The sequence below is a fragment of the Oncorhynchus gorbuscha genome, linkage group LG25 (assembly GCF_021184085.1).
Source record: "Oncorhynchus gorbuscha isolate QuinsamMale2020 ecotype Even-year linkage group LG25, OgorEven_v1.0, whole genome shotgun sequence".
NCBI lineage: Eukaryota > Metazoa > Chordata > Actinopteri > Salmoniformes > Salmonidae > Oncorhynchus > Oncorhynchus gorbuscha.
This window is the reverse complement of record NC_060197.1, coordinates 19,875,225-19,893,552: the sequence shown is the minus strand read 5'-3', so window position 1 is coordinate 19,893,552 and position 18,328 is coordinate 19,875,225. Positions and strand designations below refer to the sequence as shown.

The window sequence follows — 18,328 nt, the reverse complement described above, 5'->3', positions numbered from 1 at the left end:
TTGGAAAATAAGTGCAATCTAATCCATGGCCAAGACCAATCCTAAACAGAGAATGCCTAAAGCCTTATAAACTGAAAAAAGTTCAATTACATACAGCTAAACCAGCAGGTGTCTTATAGGACTCCATCCTCCCCTGCAGATATGAGATAACAACAGGGAATTAAGACCTCATCTCACATGGGGGAAGTGAGGTGCCCACAGTTAAAATACCTCGTTTTTTGACACCATGACTCACAGAGGGTATTGCAGTCAGTGGTGGTTGGTGAAACTTTAAATTGGAGGATGGGCTCATAGTAAAGGCTGGAATGGGATGAATGGAATGTCTAAATATAAAGTATAAATCAAATCACATTGTATATGTCACATGTGCCGAATACAACAGGTGCTTTACAGTGAAATGCTCACTTACAAGCCCTTTCCCAATGATGCAGAGTTAAAAATAAGAAGAATATAAATAATAACACAAGAGGAAAAAAACACACAAGAATGATGCTATATACAGGGAATACCATTTAAATTTTCAGGGGTCTAAGGTAGTTGAGGAAGATGTGTGTGTGTGTGTGTGTCTGTTGGTCCGAGACCCGATGCTCCGGTGCTGCTTGCCAGATGGTAGCAGAGAGAACAGTCTATGGCTTGGGTGGCTGAAGTCTTTGGCAAATTATCGCATGATATAGAGGTCCTAGATGGAAGAGAGCTCTGCCTTAGTGATGTACTGGGCCACCTGCACCATCCTCTGTAGCGCTTTGAGGTCGAGAGTGGTGCAGTTGCCATACCAAGCGGTGATACGTCCAGTCAAGATTCTCTCAATGGTGAAGCTGAATAACTTTTTGAGGATTGGAGGGCCCATGCTAAATCTTTTCAGCCTCCTAAGGGGGAAGAGGCAATGTAGTGCCCTCTTCACATCTGTGCAGTGTGTGTGTGGACTATGTTAATCCCTTTGTGATGTGGACACTGAAAAACTTGAAGGTCTCAAACCGCTCCGCTATAGCCCTGTTGATGTGGATGGGGGTGTCCTCACCCCCCTGTTTCCTATAGTCCATGATCAGCTACTTGGTCTTACTGATGGTGAGGGAGAAGATGCCAGTTCTCTGACCTCCCTGTAGGCTGTCTCTTCGCCGTCGGTGATCAAGACTACCACGGTCGTGTCATCAGCGTACGTGATGTTGGAGTTGTGCGTGGCCATGCAGTCGTGGGTGAACAGGGAATGCAGAAGGGGACTAAGCACACACCCCTGTGGGGTCCCCATGTTGAGGGTCAGTGTAGTGGAGGTGTTGTTGCCTACACTCACCACCTGGAGGCGGCCTGTCGGGAAGTCCAAGATCCAGTTGCAGAGGGAGGTGTTCAGTCCCAGGATCTGAGCTTGCTGATGATAATGCTGAGCTGTAGTCAATGAACAGCATTCTTACATAGGTATTCCTCTTGTCCAGGTGGGATAGACCAGTGCGAAGTGCACATCTGTGGATGTGTTGGGGCGCTATATGAATTATTGTGGGTCCAGTGTGTCTGGAATGATGGTGTTGATGTGCGCCATGACCAATCTTTCAAAGTACTTTGTGATTACAGATGTGAGTGCTATGAGACGATAGTCATTTGTGACTGACCAGCTCAAATCTGTCTTATGTAGCAAAATTTGAAATTGTGTTTTTCACATTGGATAAACATAGAGACTCAGAGCTAGAAAAGTGTATATCATACACGACAGATGAGGAACAATGGGAAAGTAATTCTGCTTTGAAAGTTGATAAACTTGTAAACTCACTTTTGAGTCAATGGCCTTTGAATGTTTTGGTTCTACTACTGGAGACCACTTCTTTGTCTACACCCATCCAGCATTCACACCCTCTTAAATTGTAGCCACTCCCATATCTTTAAGGGTAGATCCGTGCATTCTGTACTAACAACAGCAGTCAAGCACCCAAGCTAACTTGTTAGCTACTTCCGGACACAAATGAGAGAACAGGTCACTGAACATTACTTGCCATGGCAGAGCTGGTTAGGCTGTTATGTTATCCACAGCGTTGGTGACTTTAACTGTCTGTCAGATTGTCTGTTCATAAATTCAAAGCGTTTCGCTTTTGGAGCGTTCAGAGCGCACACTGGACACTCTGCCTGATGAGCAGGGTTGATCAGAATGTTCTGACCTCACAACGACAGTCAAACCTGCAAGCTAACTGGCTAACATTGGCTAGCTTGCTAGATACTTCCAGACACAAATGAGACAACACCCCACTCTGACCATTTTCCTCACCCTAGCAGAGCTGGTTAGGCTGTTTTCATGTTATCCAGTGTTGGTGACTGTAACTGTGCTGCTGGCAACAATTTAATAACACTTCTTTGTCAACGTTTACTGACACCGGCCATATTCAATAGGTGTTGAGCATTCATAAGTTATTCTGCGCTCTGGCACACTCAGGCAGGTTACCCTGGAGTTATTGGGAACAATAACGATTAGGTTTAGTTTGAAACGTGTTGGGATTACAGAAGATAGCTCGACAAGAAGAGTTTGAAAATGTCTATGAAGACACTTGCCAGCTGGTCTGCGCATGTTGACAACGCGACCTGGTATTCCGTTTGGCCCAGTGGTTTTTCGAGTAATAACATACTTAAAAGTTTTACTCACATGGCCCATGGCGAGATCACACAGTCGTCCGGAACAGCAAAGACTCTCCTGCATGACTCAGTGTTGTTTACCTCAAAGCGAGCATGGAAGGCATTTATTTTGCCTGAGAGGCCTGCGTGACTGGGCAAGTCACGGCTGGGTTTCCCTTTGTAATCCGTATTCATCTACAAGCCCTTCCACATCCGACGAGCGTCAGAGCTTTATCCCATTTTATCCCTATTTTCATGTTTGATGGCTCATTGGAGGTCGTAGCAGGATTTCTTGTATGTGTCCCATTAATGGAAAGCAGTAGCTCTATCTAGCGTGGATACTGCCTGTAATCCAAAATGTCTGGTTTGATACATATGTATGGTCACTGTGGGGACGACATTGTCAATGTACTTATTGATGAAGCATGTGACGGACTTAGTAAACCCCTCAATGCTATCAGATGAATCCCATATTCCAGTCTGTACTAGTTTAACAGTCTTGTAGCCTCGTGTCCGGTTCATTAGACCAATTCTGTACTGAGTGCTTTACTGAGACTTCCTGTATAGGTAGGGTCCCTAACCACAGGTTATATTGTATAGGGCACAGGTTTAACAAAGAGATTTGGTGGTTAGACAATGTGGATGCCTGGAAAAGTTATTTACAGATCTCAGAGCAATAACCCATCCAACAACAAATGTTCCCCTGATATGCAAGGAATGTTTCCAAGAGACCATTCCCTTAATGTCAAATTGAACTTACCAAGAAAGTGGTTACCATGTTCTCAGAATTTCCAATTTAATGGGAACATTGCAAGAACATTTGTATCCTGTTTTCTGTGGGTTAGGAGAATGTTCCATCAACGTCCCACCAAGCATACACAGAACATGGTTACCATGTTCTCTGAACATAAAATATTCAGAGAATATTTTTTATAAACACTGTCATGGATCCCTCCAGAACTTTCAACACGCACACCTGTCCCCTATTGCCACTTATTAGTATTTGTATGTATGTGCCCTTTGGTTTCCAATGTCTTGTTGATTATTGGCCCAATGTCCGTTGGTTCGTGTGAGTACCTGTGCTGTGTGTTTTGGCTTTCGTGCCATTTTGGATTGCTCAGATGATTACAGGTCTCGCCCCGTGTGTTTATCATCGTGCGCTTAAGTTATTTATTCGAGGTGCTCCTCGCTCCTTTGTTTGGGTTTCTACCCTGTGTTCTGTTACGTGTTTGTTTGGTCTTCATCCCCATGCTATTACACAGCACGCCCTAATTTGGGAATAAAACCCCCTATTATAAAAACCCTGTCTCCTGAATCACTTCATACCAACGTGACAGAATAATCGACCATTTAGGGAGACAGCGGGAATGGCCCGTCCGACGATGACGCAATTTCGGCAGCTGCATCGGGTCCTGATCAACCCGCACCGCGTTCCTGTGATCGTCCTCGAGGCCGGTGTCGTTGTGCTGCAAGTGCAGCGCGTCGGGGAGGTACTGTCATGGATCCCTCCAGAACTTTCACACACACCTGTCCCCTATTTCCACTGATTAGTATTTTTTATATGTGCCCTTTGTTCACCATAGTGCTGTCGATTAATGTTACAATGTCCGTTAGTGCTTGCGAGTACCTGTGCTGTGTGTTTTGGGCTTTCGTGCCCTTGTGGATTGCGCAGATGATTTATGAGTCTTGTCCCGTGTGTTAATCATTGTGCGCGTGTGTATTTATTCGATGTACTCCTCGCTCTTTTGTTTGTGTTTCGACCCTCTGTTTTTATATAGTGTTTGTTTGGTCTTCGTCCCCATGCCTTTACATGGCACGCCATAATTTGGGTACAATACAAAAAAACTATTACGCATTCCTGCATCTGTCTCTCGATCCCTCATGCCAATGTGACAGACACATTTCATGGGAACGTTGCAAGACCATTCATGTGTCCAGTTTTATGTGTTTTAAGAGAATATTCCCTCAACTTCCCACCAAACATACACATGGTTACCATGTTCTCAGAATATAGGATATCAAGATTCTAGACATGTTTCATGGAAAACATTGCAAGAACATTTGTGCCCAGTTTCTATGGGATGTTGATTGAATATTCTCCTAGCCCTTTCTAGGCTTTATGATGTGTTCCTAATTTCTTTTATAAATATCTCATGAAGAAGACGGTTCTATCAGAATCCATCTAATAGCAAAAACGTCCAGTATGTGCAAGAACTATCTTCATTGAATGTTGGCAGAGTGGCAGAGAAACGTTAACCTGGGTTAACCTAAAAATGACTGGAATTATGAGCACCAGTTTGCCTCTAAACCTTCTGGCTCTGTATGGAAGTGGAACCAGGCAAAGATAAACAAAAGCATTCCATGCTGCTTTGAGTAAACACTAGAAAAACAGAGGTAGAGAAACAGTGACCATTTTGTGTGTTGGATAAAAGCTTACCTTCACTGAGAGGGTCCAGTGTGTGGATCATAAGCTGGAAGATACTGTTTCTCATCAGGCTGTTGTGCAGGGAGGCTGAGCTACCACCTCTCTGAAGCCGGGGCCTAGCCTGCAAAAGGAGCACATTGCAGTTACACAAACAATGGCACCATTACACAACTCTTTCTAGTCCTTGGTGGTTCCCCTAAGGAAATACCTGAAGGACACTATAACACTGTAGTGTTAGCTGTATTTCTCATACAAAATAATGCAGTATCATCATTTCCAAAGCAAAATGCAGAGTGCTGGCCCTCTTCTTAGGTCATTATCTGTATCAGGTCTAAAGTTTGATTGTCCCTGTAGTGGAAATTCCCTGCCCTGGAATGTCCCCTTAATCTAACAGTCAAGATTTTGAGAGACCTGGGTTCAGATCCTGCCTGTGAAAATGGCACCCAACTGTAGGACGGTGTCTCATCGAGGATGAGGTCAAAAGGGGGTGAATCTCGTGACCATCAATAGGGCTCATGGTCTTGTGATGAAGTAGCCCTAACTGTGACTTCAAAATCATTGTCACCCTGGGCACAAGATGTAATTTCCCCTTGGTCTAACAGTCAAGATGTTTGTTTTTCCTGTGAGAGCTCCAGGTTCAGATCCCACCTGTGACATCCCATTGGTTTAAAAAATGTATGTTGCCTTTAATTGTGTCTTTTGGTGAAACAATGTGCAAGTCCTTTCCATGAAACCAGTCAAATAACTAAGTGACATGTTACATCTCCAGAACTGCTCTCCAGGACAGCACCCGATGTCACAGGAAGGCCAAAAAGATGACCAAGGACAACAACCACATGAGCCACTGCCTGTTCATCCCGCTATCATCCAGAAGGCAAGGTCAGTACAGATGCATCAAAGCTGGGACCGAGAGACTGAAAAACAGCTTCTATCTCAAGGCCATCAGGCTGTTAAACAGCCATCACTAACATTGAGTGGCTGCTGCCAACATACTGACTCAATCTCTAGCCACTTTAATAATTAAAAATGGGATGTAATAAATGTATCACTATTCACTTTAAACTATGCCACTTTATATAATGTGTACATACCCTACACTACTCATCTCATATGTATATACTGTACTCAATACCATCTACTGCATCTTGCCTATGCCGTTCGGCCATCGCTCATCCATATATATTTTTATGTACATATTCCTATTCATTCCTTTATACACACAAGTGTAAGGTAGTTGTTGTGAAATTGTTAGATTACGTGTTAGATATTACTGCATGGTCGGAACTAGAAGCACAAGCATTTCGCTACACTAACATTAACATCTGCTAACCATGTGTATGTGACAAATTAAATTTGGTTTGATTTGAACTCAAATATCATGCCCAAATCATATCAAAATTACTTCAACCCAACTCATTGAACTACTGTACACAATGGGCAAATGCAAAAGCATGCAAAAGCATGCTAACATTGGACATTTTAATTTTGAGGGGTTTTGATAAGAAAATGCTAATACTATTGGTTGGTGGCACTGACTATAGTTTAACCACTTGGCTTCCTGGGTTTGAGCGGGCGGGCGGGGGAGGGGGGGCAGACAGAGTGTCTGCACTTTGTGAAAGGCCATAAGGATGGCGGGGTACTGTATATTTTCTAAACACGTTTAATGGGAGCTTTGCAAGACCACTCATGTGTCCAGTTTTATGTGTTTTAAGAGAATATTCCCTCAACTTCCCACCAAACATACACTTTTTTGGTTACCACATGATTCCATATGTGTTATTTCATAGTTTCGATGTCTTCACTACTATTCTAAAATGTAGAAAATAGTAAGCATTAAGAAAAACCCTAGACGGAGTAGGTGTGCCCAAACCTTTGACTGGTACTATATATATATATATATATATAAGAACTTTGTTTTTAGCATTTTGGATGTATAAACTGTTCTTCAAGCGTTTGAAACTGGAGGTGTCATTGCATGCTAGTGCACTAGTGACCTACTGAGAGAGTCATTTTAGAATTGCAAGGACAGACGGAGATACTACAGGCACACATGGAGGTTGGATTTAGAGTATAGTAGGGAAGGAGAGAAAAAAGTTAGAGTAGCTACATAGACACAAACACAAACATAGACAAACCAGACAGGACCTACCGACAGCTTGCTCTCATCCTCTGGTGCCCCGGGACTCACAGCCTTCATATCCAAGAAAAGAGAGTTGAAAAAGTGAGAGAGGGAGAAAGAGAAAGAGCACATAGATGTGAAGCATGTCTTACAAACCACAGGTAGACAGATGAAAAGACAGTAGAGAGACATTCCATTGTCGTATTGATGATGATTTGACATAGACAGATTCAAGAGACTGACACCACCGCTGTGCTGTGTCACTCACTATCTAGCAGACCAAGATAGGCTTATGGTTAAAAATGTTCTTCTCATCAGGCTTTTGAGATTAATCAGCCACATGGAAAACCATTCTATTCACAGACCATTTAACTCTGCAGCACCCCAATCGACTCAAACAAATAGAGGAAAAGGTAAACCTAGCATTCATGTAATTATTTACGATTTATATATAAACTAGTACATGTAAAGAAATTACAAGTGCCAATTCCCTTTATCCGGAAGATATTAAAGACTTGCATATTAAACCTACTTATGTGGAATTCCAGTAACTTCAAAGATTGAATTATGTCTCTCAATTGTGTTATTTCTCTTGTTATGTATCCTGTATTGTTTCCTTTGTTTCCACCAATGACATCAGACTCGCCCCCAAGCATCATCCTAAGCCACGACAAGAATAACTTGTTTGTAGCATTTTTGTCATCCTCAGATGCCAACCCAGGCCAGGATTCAAACAAACGCAGATAAACAACCTTTGCACTGCGATCCTGAAGAAAATAACATTTGGAAGTAGGCTTTGGGATTTTAAGTTAACGCCTGATGTTACACATCCAGTTGAAGTCGGAAGTTTACATACACCTTAGCCAAATACATTCAGTTTTTCACAATTTCTGACATTTAATCCTAGTAAAAATTGCCTGTCTTAGGTCAGTTAGGTCACCACTTTATTTCAAGATTGTGAAATGTCAGAATAATAGTAGAGAGTGATTTATTTTCAGCTTTTATTTCTTTCATCACATTCCCAGTGGGTCAGAAGTTTGCATACACTCAATTAGTATTTGGTAGCATTGCCTTTAAATTGTTTAACTTGGGTCAAACGTTTCGGGTAGCCTTCCACAAGCTTCCCACAAAAGGTTGGGTGAATTTTGGCCCATTCCTCCTGACAGAGCTGGTGTAACTGAGTCATGTTTGTAAGGCCTCCTTGCTCGCACACACTTTTTCAGTTCTGCCCTCTATAGGCCACTCCAACACCTTGACTTTGTTGTCCTTTAGCCATTTTGCCACAATTTTGGAAGTATGCTTGGGGTCATTGTCCATTTGGAAGACCCATTTGCAACCAAGCTTTAACATCCTGACTGATGTCTTGAGATGTTGCTTCAACTGCACCAGTCCCTCCTCCAGCAAAGGAGGAGGTGAAGTGGTGAAGTGCACCAGTCCCTCCTACAGCAAAGCATCCCCACAACATGATGCTGCCACCCCGTGTCTCGCGGTTGGGATGGTGTCCTTCGGCTTGCAAGCCTACCTCCTTTTCCTCCAAACATAATGATTGTCATTATGGCCAAAAAGTTCTATATTTGATTTAATCCGACCAAAGGACATTTCTCCAAAAAATACGATCTTTGTCCCGATGTGCAGTTGTAAACCGTAGTCTTGCTTTTTTATGCCGGTTTTGGAGCAGTGGCTTCTTCCTTTCTGAGCGGCCTTTCAGGTTATGTCGATATAGGACTCGTTTTACTGTGGATATAGATACTTTTGTTCCTGTTTCCTCCAGCATCTGCACAAGATCATTTGCTGTTGTTCTGGGATTGATTTGCCCCACCATCTCCAACATTGTGATTTTGGTCAAATGTAACATGTTGACTCATCCAAGTCCACTATGGCTGCTGACTTCCCTAACTTGCTGGACTGTCAAAACCTTGTGCAACATGTTAATGTCCCCACCCACAACCGTGGACACACATTGGACCTCTTTTTCACTGGCAATGACTTGGATGTCCTCAAACTTGGCATATATGACCACAAGGCTGTGACACTGTCTCTGACTGTGCCCACTCCTCTCCACTGCCCAAAGAGGACAATTAAATTCTGCATCCTAAGGAAATTGAACCCATCCCTCTTCCTGGCACACATACAGCCCACACTGCCTGAGCTGGCACTCTGCGACTTGGTCAACCTGTATAACAGCACTCTGAGTACTACCCAGAACATCCTTGCTCCCCCCCCAAAAAACATGAAAAGTAACCTTCTAACGCTCTTCACCCTGGTTCACTGAAGAACTGCTGTGAATTAAGACTCATGGCTGTAAGCTTTAGAGGCGTCGGAGGAAGGATGGCCTCACTGTCCATCTACTGGCCAACAAAGACCACCAAGCAAGCTGCTATGCTGTACGATCAGCTTTTATTTTTTGTCACCATCTTCACCTGCTGATCGGGGAGGTACCATCACTTTTCAAAACAGCCGCAGTCACTCCCTTACTGAAGAAACCCAACCTTGATCAGGACATCCTATCCAACTACAGGACATCCTCTCCAACCTCCCTTTTCTATCAATCCCATCTGTCTTGCGAGCAGGTATACAAAGTTTTCCCGTTTGGCTTCCAATCATTGCAAACAGCGCCGAAACAACTCTGATGAAAGTTACCAACGACCTACTAATGGATGCAGGTTTTGGATCACCTAGGCTCCTTCGCCTTTTAGATCTCAGTGCTGCTTTTGACACCGTTGACCACAATACCCTCCTGTGGCATCTCAGAGAGCACACTGCAGTTCTGGAACTGCTCTGACCTGGTTCTCCTCCTACCCCTCTCCAATAGGAAGCAATACATAACGATTGGAGTCCAGATCGGTGGAGTCTACAGTCACATGCAGTGTCCAACAGGAGTCCTTTTTGGGGCCTATTCTGTTCTTAATCTACATGCTCCCTCAGTCAAATTCTCAGAGACTATAACATCTATAACATCATACGCTGACGATACTGAAGTATATATTAACACCAAAACAGGCACCATCTTAGCCCTAGGAAAACTTGGCAGCTGCCTTATGACAGAGTATGGATGAAAGAAAACTTCCTCCAGCAGGACAGCATTAAGACTGAGGCTATGCTTATTGGGACAACCAAGCAGGTCGCCAGTGCTGGAAACATCTGCCCTACAACTGATGGTCAAGCCATCCATCTGTCCTCTGTCATCTCCAACCTGATTGAGTGCTACCTACATCAGCCACCTCATTTATATCAATGAGCCACCTCACAGGCCTTAAAACACATTTTCAAAGACTACCTTTCTTATATTCCTAATCTTGAAAGTGTCACAGGTCAGGGTTTCTTCCTGGAGTGTACTACCTGTGGTTGCCACTGGAGTGCACCTGTGGGTTTCCTCTAGTATCCAGATGACCCTGATTGGGCTTATTGGGATCACCTTCCGGATTACCATTTATGTTCCTCTGTGGACTGGGCCAGTTGCTCAGGTCTCATGTTTTGTTCAGTGTTGTCGTGTGCCCTTGCATAACTATTGCTAGGAGTGTTTAAAAAATAATATCCAGAAATGTTATTTGCAGTCTCCTTGGGTAGTCGTAATCACTGCTTAATTTACATGGAAAAAAGGGTTCTCCTATGAGGACAGCCGAGGAACCCTTTTTTCTAAGAGCATACACATCTCGTTACATACACAGTACATACATTGCACTGTGCTTACACATTCTATCAGTTGCATACTAAGAGAAGCTCTGCGCTTATATATTGCTGTATTTGAATGACATGGGAAATAAGTAAACAAATAGTGATTTGACAGCTTGAGATTAGGTAAAGCCCTTGGGCACAGTGAGTCACATCTCCCATGAGTAGGGCCCTGTGTTTTGAACAATTTCATAAGGCAGTGTGCTTTTACCGGTATTTCCAGTAATATCCCGCTAGTGTCGCTGCAGGTAGAAAATCCTATGCAATGTTCTGGAATTGACACAAGGTATCTCCAATCAAAAACAAAGATGAATCATTAATCAAGTGGCCATTCAGAATGTATGAGCATGAACCAATCCAATTACCCATGAACCAAATTCTCAGCCAATTGTTCTAAGGTTACTACAGGTTTACAAATACACTCAGTGGCCAGTACAGACAGTGAGTCACGTGACCGTGGCTTACTATATAAAGCAGGCAGACAGGCATCGAGGCTTTCAGTTACGGTTTGACAGAATGATAGAATGAGCAAAACGAGTGACCTAAGTGACTTTAGGCATGGAGTGATTGTCGGTGCCAGGCACGTCGGTTCCAATAGCTCAGAAACAGCCGGCCTCCTGGTCTTCACACGCACGACAGTGTCCAGGGTTTACCGAGAATAGTGCACAATCACATCCAGTCAGCTGCAGTCCTATGGGTGAAAACAGCTCTTTGAAGAGAGCAGTCGAAAGAGAATGGCAAGAATAGTGCAAGCTAACAGCTGGGCCACAAACAGGCAAATAACGGTGCAGTACAGCATCTCGGAACGTACAACTTGCCGGTCCTTGTCACGGATGGGCTATTGCAGCACACGACCACATCGGGCTCATCTCCTATCAGCTCTCCCTCCCAGAGGACCTGAGCCCTAGGATCATGCCTCAGGACTACCTGGCCTGGTGATTTATGGCTGTCCCTAGTCCACCTGGGCATGCTGCTGCTCCAGTTGGAACTGTTCTGACTGTGGCTAAGGAACCTGTTCACCGGACGTGCTACCCCTGTCCCGGACCTGCTGTTTTCGACTCTCTCTCGCTCTACCGCACCTGCTGTCTCAACCTCCGAATGCTCGGCTATGAAAAGCCAACTGACATTTTTCCTGAGGTGCTGACCTGTTGCACCCTCTACAAGCACTGACTATTATTTGACCCTGCTGGTCATCTATGAACATTGTTCTTCAAGATGTTCAAATCTGGCCTTGAATGGCCATGTACTCTTATAATCTCCACCCGACACAACCAGAAGAGGACTGGCCAACCCCTCAGAGCCTGGTTCCTCTCTTGGTTTCTTCCTAGGTTCCTGCCTGTTCTAGGGAGTTTTTCCTAGCCACCCTGCTTCTACATCTGAATTTATTGCTGTTTGGGGTTTTAGGCTGGGTTTCTGTATAACACTTTGACATCTGCCGATTTAAAAAGGGCTTCATAAATACATTTGATTTAATTTGATTGATTAAAATAAGAAGTGGGTTTCCAGGGGGCATGTGATCACCAACCGTGGACAATTGAGGAGTGGAAAAACATTGCCTGGTCTGACAAATCCTGGTCCCTGTTTCATCATGCTCATGGCAGAGTCAGGATTTGGCATAAGCAGCATGAGTCCATGGCCCCATCCTGCCTTATGTCAATGGTGCCGGCTGGCGGCATTGATGAAATGGTGTGGGGAATGTTTTCCTGGCACATGTTAGGTCCCTTGATACCAATTGAGCAACGTTTGAACGCCACACCCTGTAGAATCTATGCCCCGACTAATTCAGGCTGTTCTGGAGGAAAAGGGGGGTCCGTCCTGGTACTAGATGGGTGTACCTAATAAACAAATGCATTTTTATTTTAAGTCATTAATAGGACATGTCACTGTTTCTCATATAATGTTTCACACAGAGCACCATTCCTTCCAAGGGTGGCCATTTTGGGAATTATTTTAGTATATGCACTTCTCCAGGCACCACTACAGCCCTGGAGGTAGCAGAAGTGCATAGGGCTCATCTGGGGGATCAAACCTGCCACAGGGGAAAGTATATGATTCCAGAGGTGATAGTGTTACCCACTCAACCAGTCCAACACCTGAACATTTTATCTATCAAAAGGACCTGGACCTCCCTTTTAGTCCAGATTTATCAGGACTAAACCGCTAAAACCTTCTTCTGCCATTCCATATTTTTTGAATAATCCCTGATTTTAAATAAATCCATTTAAATGATTTGTACCTTTCTTAAAGGCAACCCAGAGAGGCAGATAGAACAGGAGAATGTCATATAATCTGTTTCTCTCATTAAACTAGTGTTAAATATCATGACTAATAATGACAGGGAGATTAGCACGTCTTCTGGAGTCACTGTGCGTGCTAATCCCAATAGCTCTGGTTCCACTTCTTATGTAATGTCACATCAGGATCATTCCAGGAAACGGATCATGGAAACATCCTCGATGAAAGCAAAAGTATTACGTGTAAAACAGACCTCCTGTCCACAACTATCCATTAAAGGGGGGCTGAACTCAATAATTTCGCCTCACTTTTCATTAAGAAATGCTATGAGTTTGAAGTGGGTGTGTAATGTTCTCTACCATTTGTGTTCCTTGAAATATCTCAAACAGCCACCTGAGCGTGAAGAATAGCTTAGCAGCTGTGTGACGCAGCATGACAACTTGACTTTATGACCAAAATTATACTATTTACACTTTGTAGTCAATTTTGGCAATAAAATACGTTTCTCACTAATATCGATGCCACATAGGCCATTTTCAACCTTAGAAGTTGTTTCTGTCGCTCAGCTCCTCTTAAAAAGTACTGAAAGTAGAGGATTCATAGTGATTTGAATTCCACATCTACTCAATGGCTTTTTAATATCCTCTTTCTCTACACAAATGTATTGGAATAAACTTTGTAGTTGCCAAGAATTTTTTATTTTTAAGAAACATATTTGTTACGCAAGTGTCAATCCTGTTATAGCAAATGGTTGATGAGAAATTGATGTCAATGTAACATGGTTGAAGAGACAATTGCCAGAAGTGACTATAAAAGTGACATAACAGGGTTGAGGATTTAATCTTAAATCAGCCATAATTCCTCATGTGACAAGGGGACGGGGAATGAAAGCTTGTTGTGTGCAACGGAGGAGGGGGGATTGAATGCAAGCTTAACAACAATATTTATACTTGTTAAAACATTTCTAGCCGATCTATGAATGGGTTATGCTCGATGCATTCCATTTTCCACCACATACCACCAGAAAATGTCCAAAAAGAGTAGAAGCAGCTCCGTTTTTGCACTTTAATTTGACTTTTATATATTTAATGTTTTTTTGTTTTTTTAAATATAATTTTACTATATTAAAACGAAAGTTCAGTTCAAGTTACAGGGCTGACCTTAAACCTGGGGGACAAAATTAAATTAATCACTAATCATAACTAAATCTCCAGACTTTCCCATACAAACAAAATAACTAGGGCTTCGCAATAATGATGACGACTTTGGGACAATCTTGGGTAAAGTGGATTAAATTCTTCATAGAATTTGGATAAAATATTACGTGGGACAATGCCAACATTGGGATTTGGTTTACAGTAGTTAGAGCATACTGTACATGTATGTAATCCAACTGTTACATGTAGTGTTTTAACACAATTTACACACAATGTCCAACGGACATAAAATAATGTGGAATGACCTAGATAACAACTTAAGCTAATTAGCCATTTTAGTATTCAAGATGATTAGAAAGAAGTCTGCAACATTGGAATATCTCAGAATTGTCTGAAATGTTTTGAATAATACCTGGGACTGGAAGTATGGCCTAAGTGCAAAAATCAAGGCTCTCTACCTCAGTAAATACACTATCAGAGGCCATTTGATCATGATAAATAAAAAAAGTTGTAATGTATGTACCTTAATTTGCAAATGAATAGCAGGACTGTGATTAAGGCTAAGACTGTATTCTCACTATGAAAGATTCTCTAGAGCTCTCAAACTCAACTCTGGACCTCGAGGCCAGTTCCACTGCTTGTTGGCATTGTTCACCTCTCGTTAGGGACTGATTTAGACCTGGCACACCAGGTGGGTACAATTAATTATCAGATAGAGCAGAAACCTAGCAGGCGTCGGACCTCGTAGGATTAGAGTTGAATAACCCTGCTCTCGAGGTTTTGAGAAAATACACTCGGCTAGAACTTTTACTGTCATGCAAACTTGTCACGTCTCCTATGCCACAGGGAGAGTTTTGCTTGAGAGTCACCCCCTCCGAGGCATTGGATGTAAACAGAATTGTCTTGTGCAGCCAAATGCTCCTACAGTAAACATCTTAATAGCAGAGCAATGTTTTTGAAACAGCTGAAAAGTATAGACATTTTCCTTATATTTGAGACTTGTTTTATTGAATCTTTATCTGAAATCAGTGGTGGAAAAAGTTTATTTTTACTATTTTCTACATTGTAGAATAAAAGTAAAGATATCAAAACTATGAAAGAACTCATATGGAAATCATGTAGTACCCCAAAAATGTTAAAGAAAAATATATGCAGCCACCCTTTGCCTTGATGACAGCATTGCATACTTTTGGCATTCTCTCAACCAGCTTCACATGAAATGCTTTTCCAGCAGTCTTGAAGGAGTTCCCACATATGAGCTTTTGTTGGCTGCTTTTCCTTCACTCTGCGGTCAAACTCATCCTAAACCATCTCAATTGGGTTGAGGTAGGGTGATTGTGGAGACCAGGTCATCTGATGCATCACTCCATCACTCTCCTTCTTGGTCAAATAGCACTAACAGTGGTTCCTGCTTTAAACGTTGCATCATACTGCAGCACACCTTGCAGGCTGCCGCATAATTCTATGGAGTGTTATGTAATTGTTACCATTAATGCTAGTTAGTGCAAGTTTGTCCACCAGAGGGCATATTTGAGAAGTATTTGATAGCCTTCAATAGTGGCTGTACTAGAGAATTTAAAACCTTTTTTTGCAAGAACATCATATATGAGATTGATTTTAAGAAGTTTTTCTTCATTAATTTGATTAATATTATGGTGTTTTTATTTGAAGAACAATGAAACCCTCAGGGTTTCCGTTAGGATGGAATTGAAAATCTGGAGCTGTACAACGTGATGGTCAGGAGTAGGCTACAGTACTAAGAGCATAACATTTCCATACCCTAATTGTAGTCTAACCCATACCCAAACAGAGATTCAGTAAAAATAGAAATCTCATTGATTTATCAAGACCAGTCCCCATGCTTGTCTCAGAGCAGTGCGAAATGGTGCTGAAATAGTTGACCACAGCAGGTAGGCTATTGCTTCAAATCCTATTGCTTCTAACTTCAGTATGTTTTTTAAATAAATAATACCTACACCACATTTAACAGCACATTACTCAACACAAGTGATAATCATGTTGCCTACGGTAGATTTACAGTATATAATTATATGGAGCTTTACTTAATTGTCAGACATTGTTACCATTAATGCTAGTTAGTGCTAGTTTGACCACCCAAAAATATTTTTTTCAAGGACTCTCCTCTCCAATTACCTTGCACAAAGTATCAAAATACAGAGAGGTGTTAATAAGCGTATATTGTCCTGCTAATAGCCCATAATGGGCAATTATAATACTGTACATGGTGTCCAGGTCAGGATAACCAAAACATTTCTTTATTAAAGACTATCAGAAAGATTGTTGGTACTCGTCATGTGTTGCTGCCATGCTATGTTGTTTTCTTAGGTCTCTCTTTATGTAGTGTTGTGTTGTCTCTCTTTTTGGGATGTGTGTTTTGTCTTATATTTTTCATGTCATTTATATATATTTTTAATCCCAGTCCCAAACCTCGCAGGAGGCATATTGCCTTTTGGTAGGCCATCATTGTAAATAATAATTTGTTCTTAACTGACCTGCCTAGTTACATAAAAAATAAAAATAAAAGTATTTATTTTGATCCAAAGCCATGAATGAGTGAGTCACTCAGCTTTAAGTAGGTGCCGAGACTATATGACTGCCATCAACTTGATTATTTAGCAGACATCACTTGATTATATTCTGTCAACACATACATTTTAAGAATATTATGGAATATAATTGAACAATTTAATTTCTCCATGCTTGTCTCAGAGCAGTGTGAAACGGTAGTGAAATAGTTGACCATAGTGGGTAGGCTATATTTAACGATATGTTGTTTTAATGTTTTTTTCTCTCCAAAAAACGAAAGTGAAAGATTGTAATCTGAATAAAGGCCAAAATTATATGAAGACCAAAATATTTATGTTTTTAGAGGGAGAGAAGCCACCTTGCCTATTTTTTTGACCCCTTGTGTCATGTTCTGTCCATTGTTCGTATGTGTTTTCCTTGTTTTAATGTTGGTCAGGACGTGAGCTGGGTGGGCATTCTATGTTGTGTGTCTGGTTTGTCTATTTCTATGTTGGGCCTGATATGGTTCTCAGAGGCAGGTGTTAGTCATTGTCTCTGATTGGAACCATATTTAGGTAGCCTGTTTTGTGTTGGGTTTTGTGGGTGATTGTTCCTGTCTCTGTGTTTGCACCAGATAGGACTGTTTAGTTTTTCACTTTTCTTGTTTTGTTTAGTCTGTTCATGTATAGTCGTCTTTATTAAAAACATGAATAACCACCACGCTGCATTTTGGTCCGCCTCTCTTTCACCAGAAGAAAACCGTTACACCTAGACTTTTTTCACATTTTGTTACGTAAACAGCTGTATTCTAACACATCGATATAAATCCTAATAAGAAACTAATTCTAAAACACAGACATTTTGTCATTTTATCAATCAGAAACTACAGTCCCTGCCGCTGAAAAACATCCCAAAAGTAATGATGCTGCCACCACCATGCTTCACAGTAGGGATGGTGCCATGTTTCCTCCAGATGTGACGCTTGGCATTCAGGTCAAACAGTTTAATCTTGGTTTAATTAAACCAGAGAATCTTGTTTCTTATGGTCTGTGAGTCTTTAGATGCCTTTTGGCAAACTCCAAGAGCGCTGTCATGTGCCTTTTACTGAAGAGTGGCTTCTGTCTGGCCTCTACACCATAAAGTCCTGATTGGTGGAGTGCTAAAGAGATGGTTGTCTGCAGCACTCCACCAAGCAGATGAACCGATGAACTCTGGAGCTCTGTCATAGTGACCACCGGGTTCTTGGTCACCTCCCTGACCAAGTCCCTTCTGCCCGGATTGCTCAGTTTGGCCGGGCGCTCAGCTCTAGGAAGAGTTTTGGTTGTTCCAAAATTCTTCCATTTAAGAATGATGGAGGCCACTGTGTTCTTGGGGACCTACAATACTACAGACATATTTTGGTACCCTTCCCCAGATCTGTTCCTCGACACAATCCTGTCTCGGAGCTCTATGGACAATTCCTTCGACCTCATGGCTTGGTTTTTGCTCTCACATACACTGTCAACTGTGGGACCTTATAGACAGGTGTGTGCCTTTCCAAATCATGTCCAACCAATTTAATTGACCACAGGTAGACTCCAACCACGTTGTAAAAATATCTCAAGG

The 18,328-nt window shown here is 42.1% G+C and overlaps 1 protein-coding gene across 3 annotated transcripts in view; it reads right to left on the bottom strand.

The window, feature by feature from the left end:
• Positions 1-18,328, bottom strand: part of LOC124014542 (sodium/potassium/calcium exchanger 2-like) — a 184,087-nt gene that overhangs the window by 64,966 nt on the left and 100,793 nt on the right. For 2 of the 3 annotated variants that reach the window (XM_046329657.1, XM_046329658.1), the window contains exons 3-4: positions 7,164-7,205; positions 5,027-5,135 (exon numbers count right to left, since the gene is read on the bottom strand). In XM_046329657.1, coding sequence (XP_046185613.1) covers positions 5,027-5,135; positions 7,164-7,205 — 151 coding nt within the window. The remainder of the gene's footprint in view (positions 1-5,026; positions 5,136-7,163; positions 7,206-18,328) is intronic. The other variant, XM_046329659.1, reaches the window with a different exon arrangement.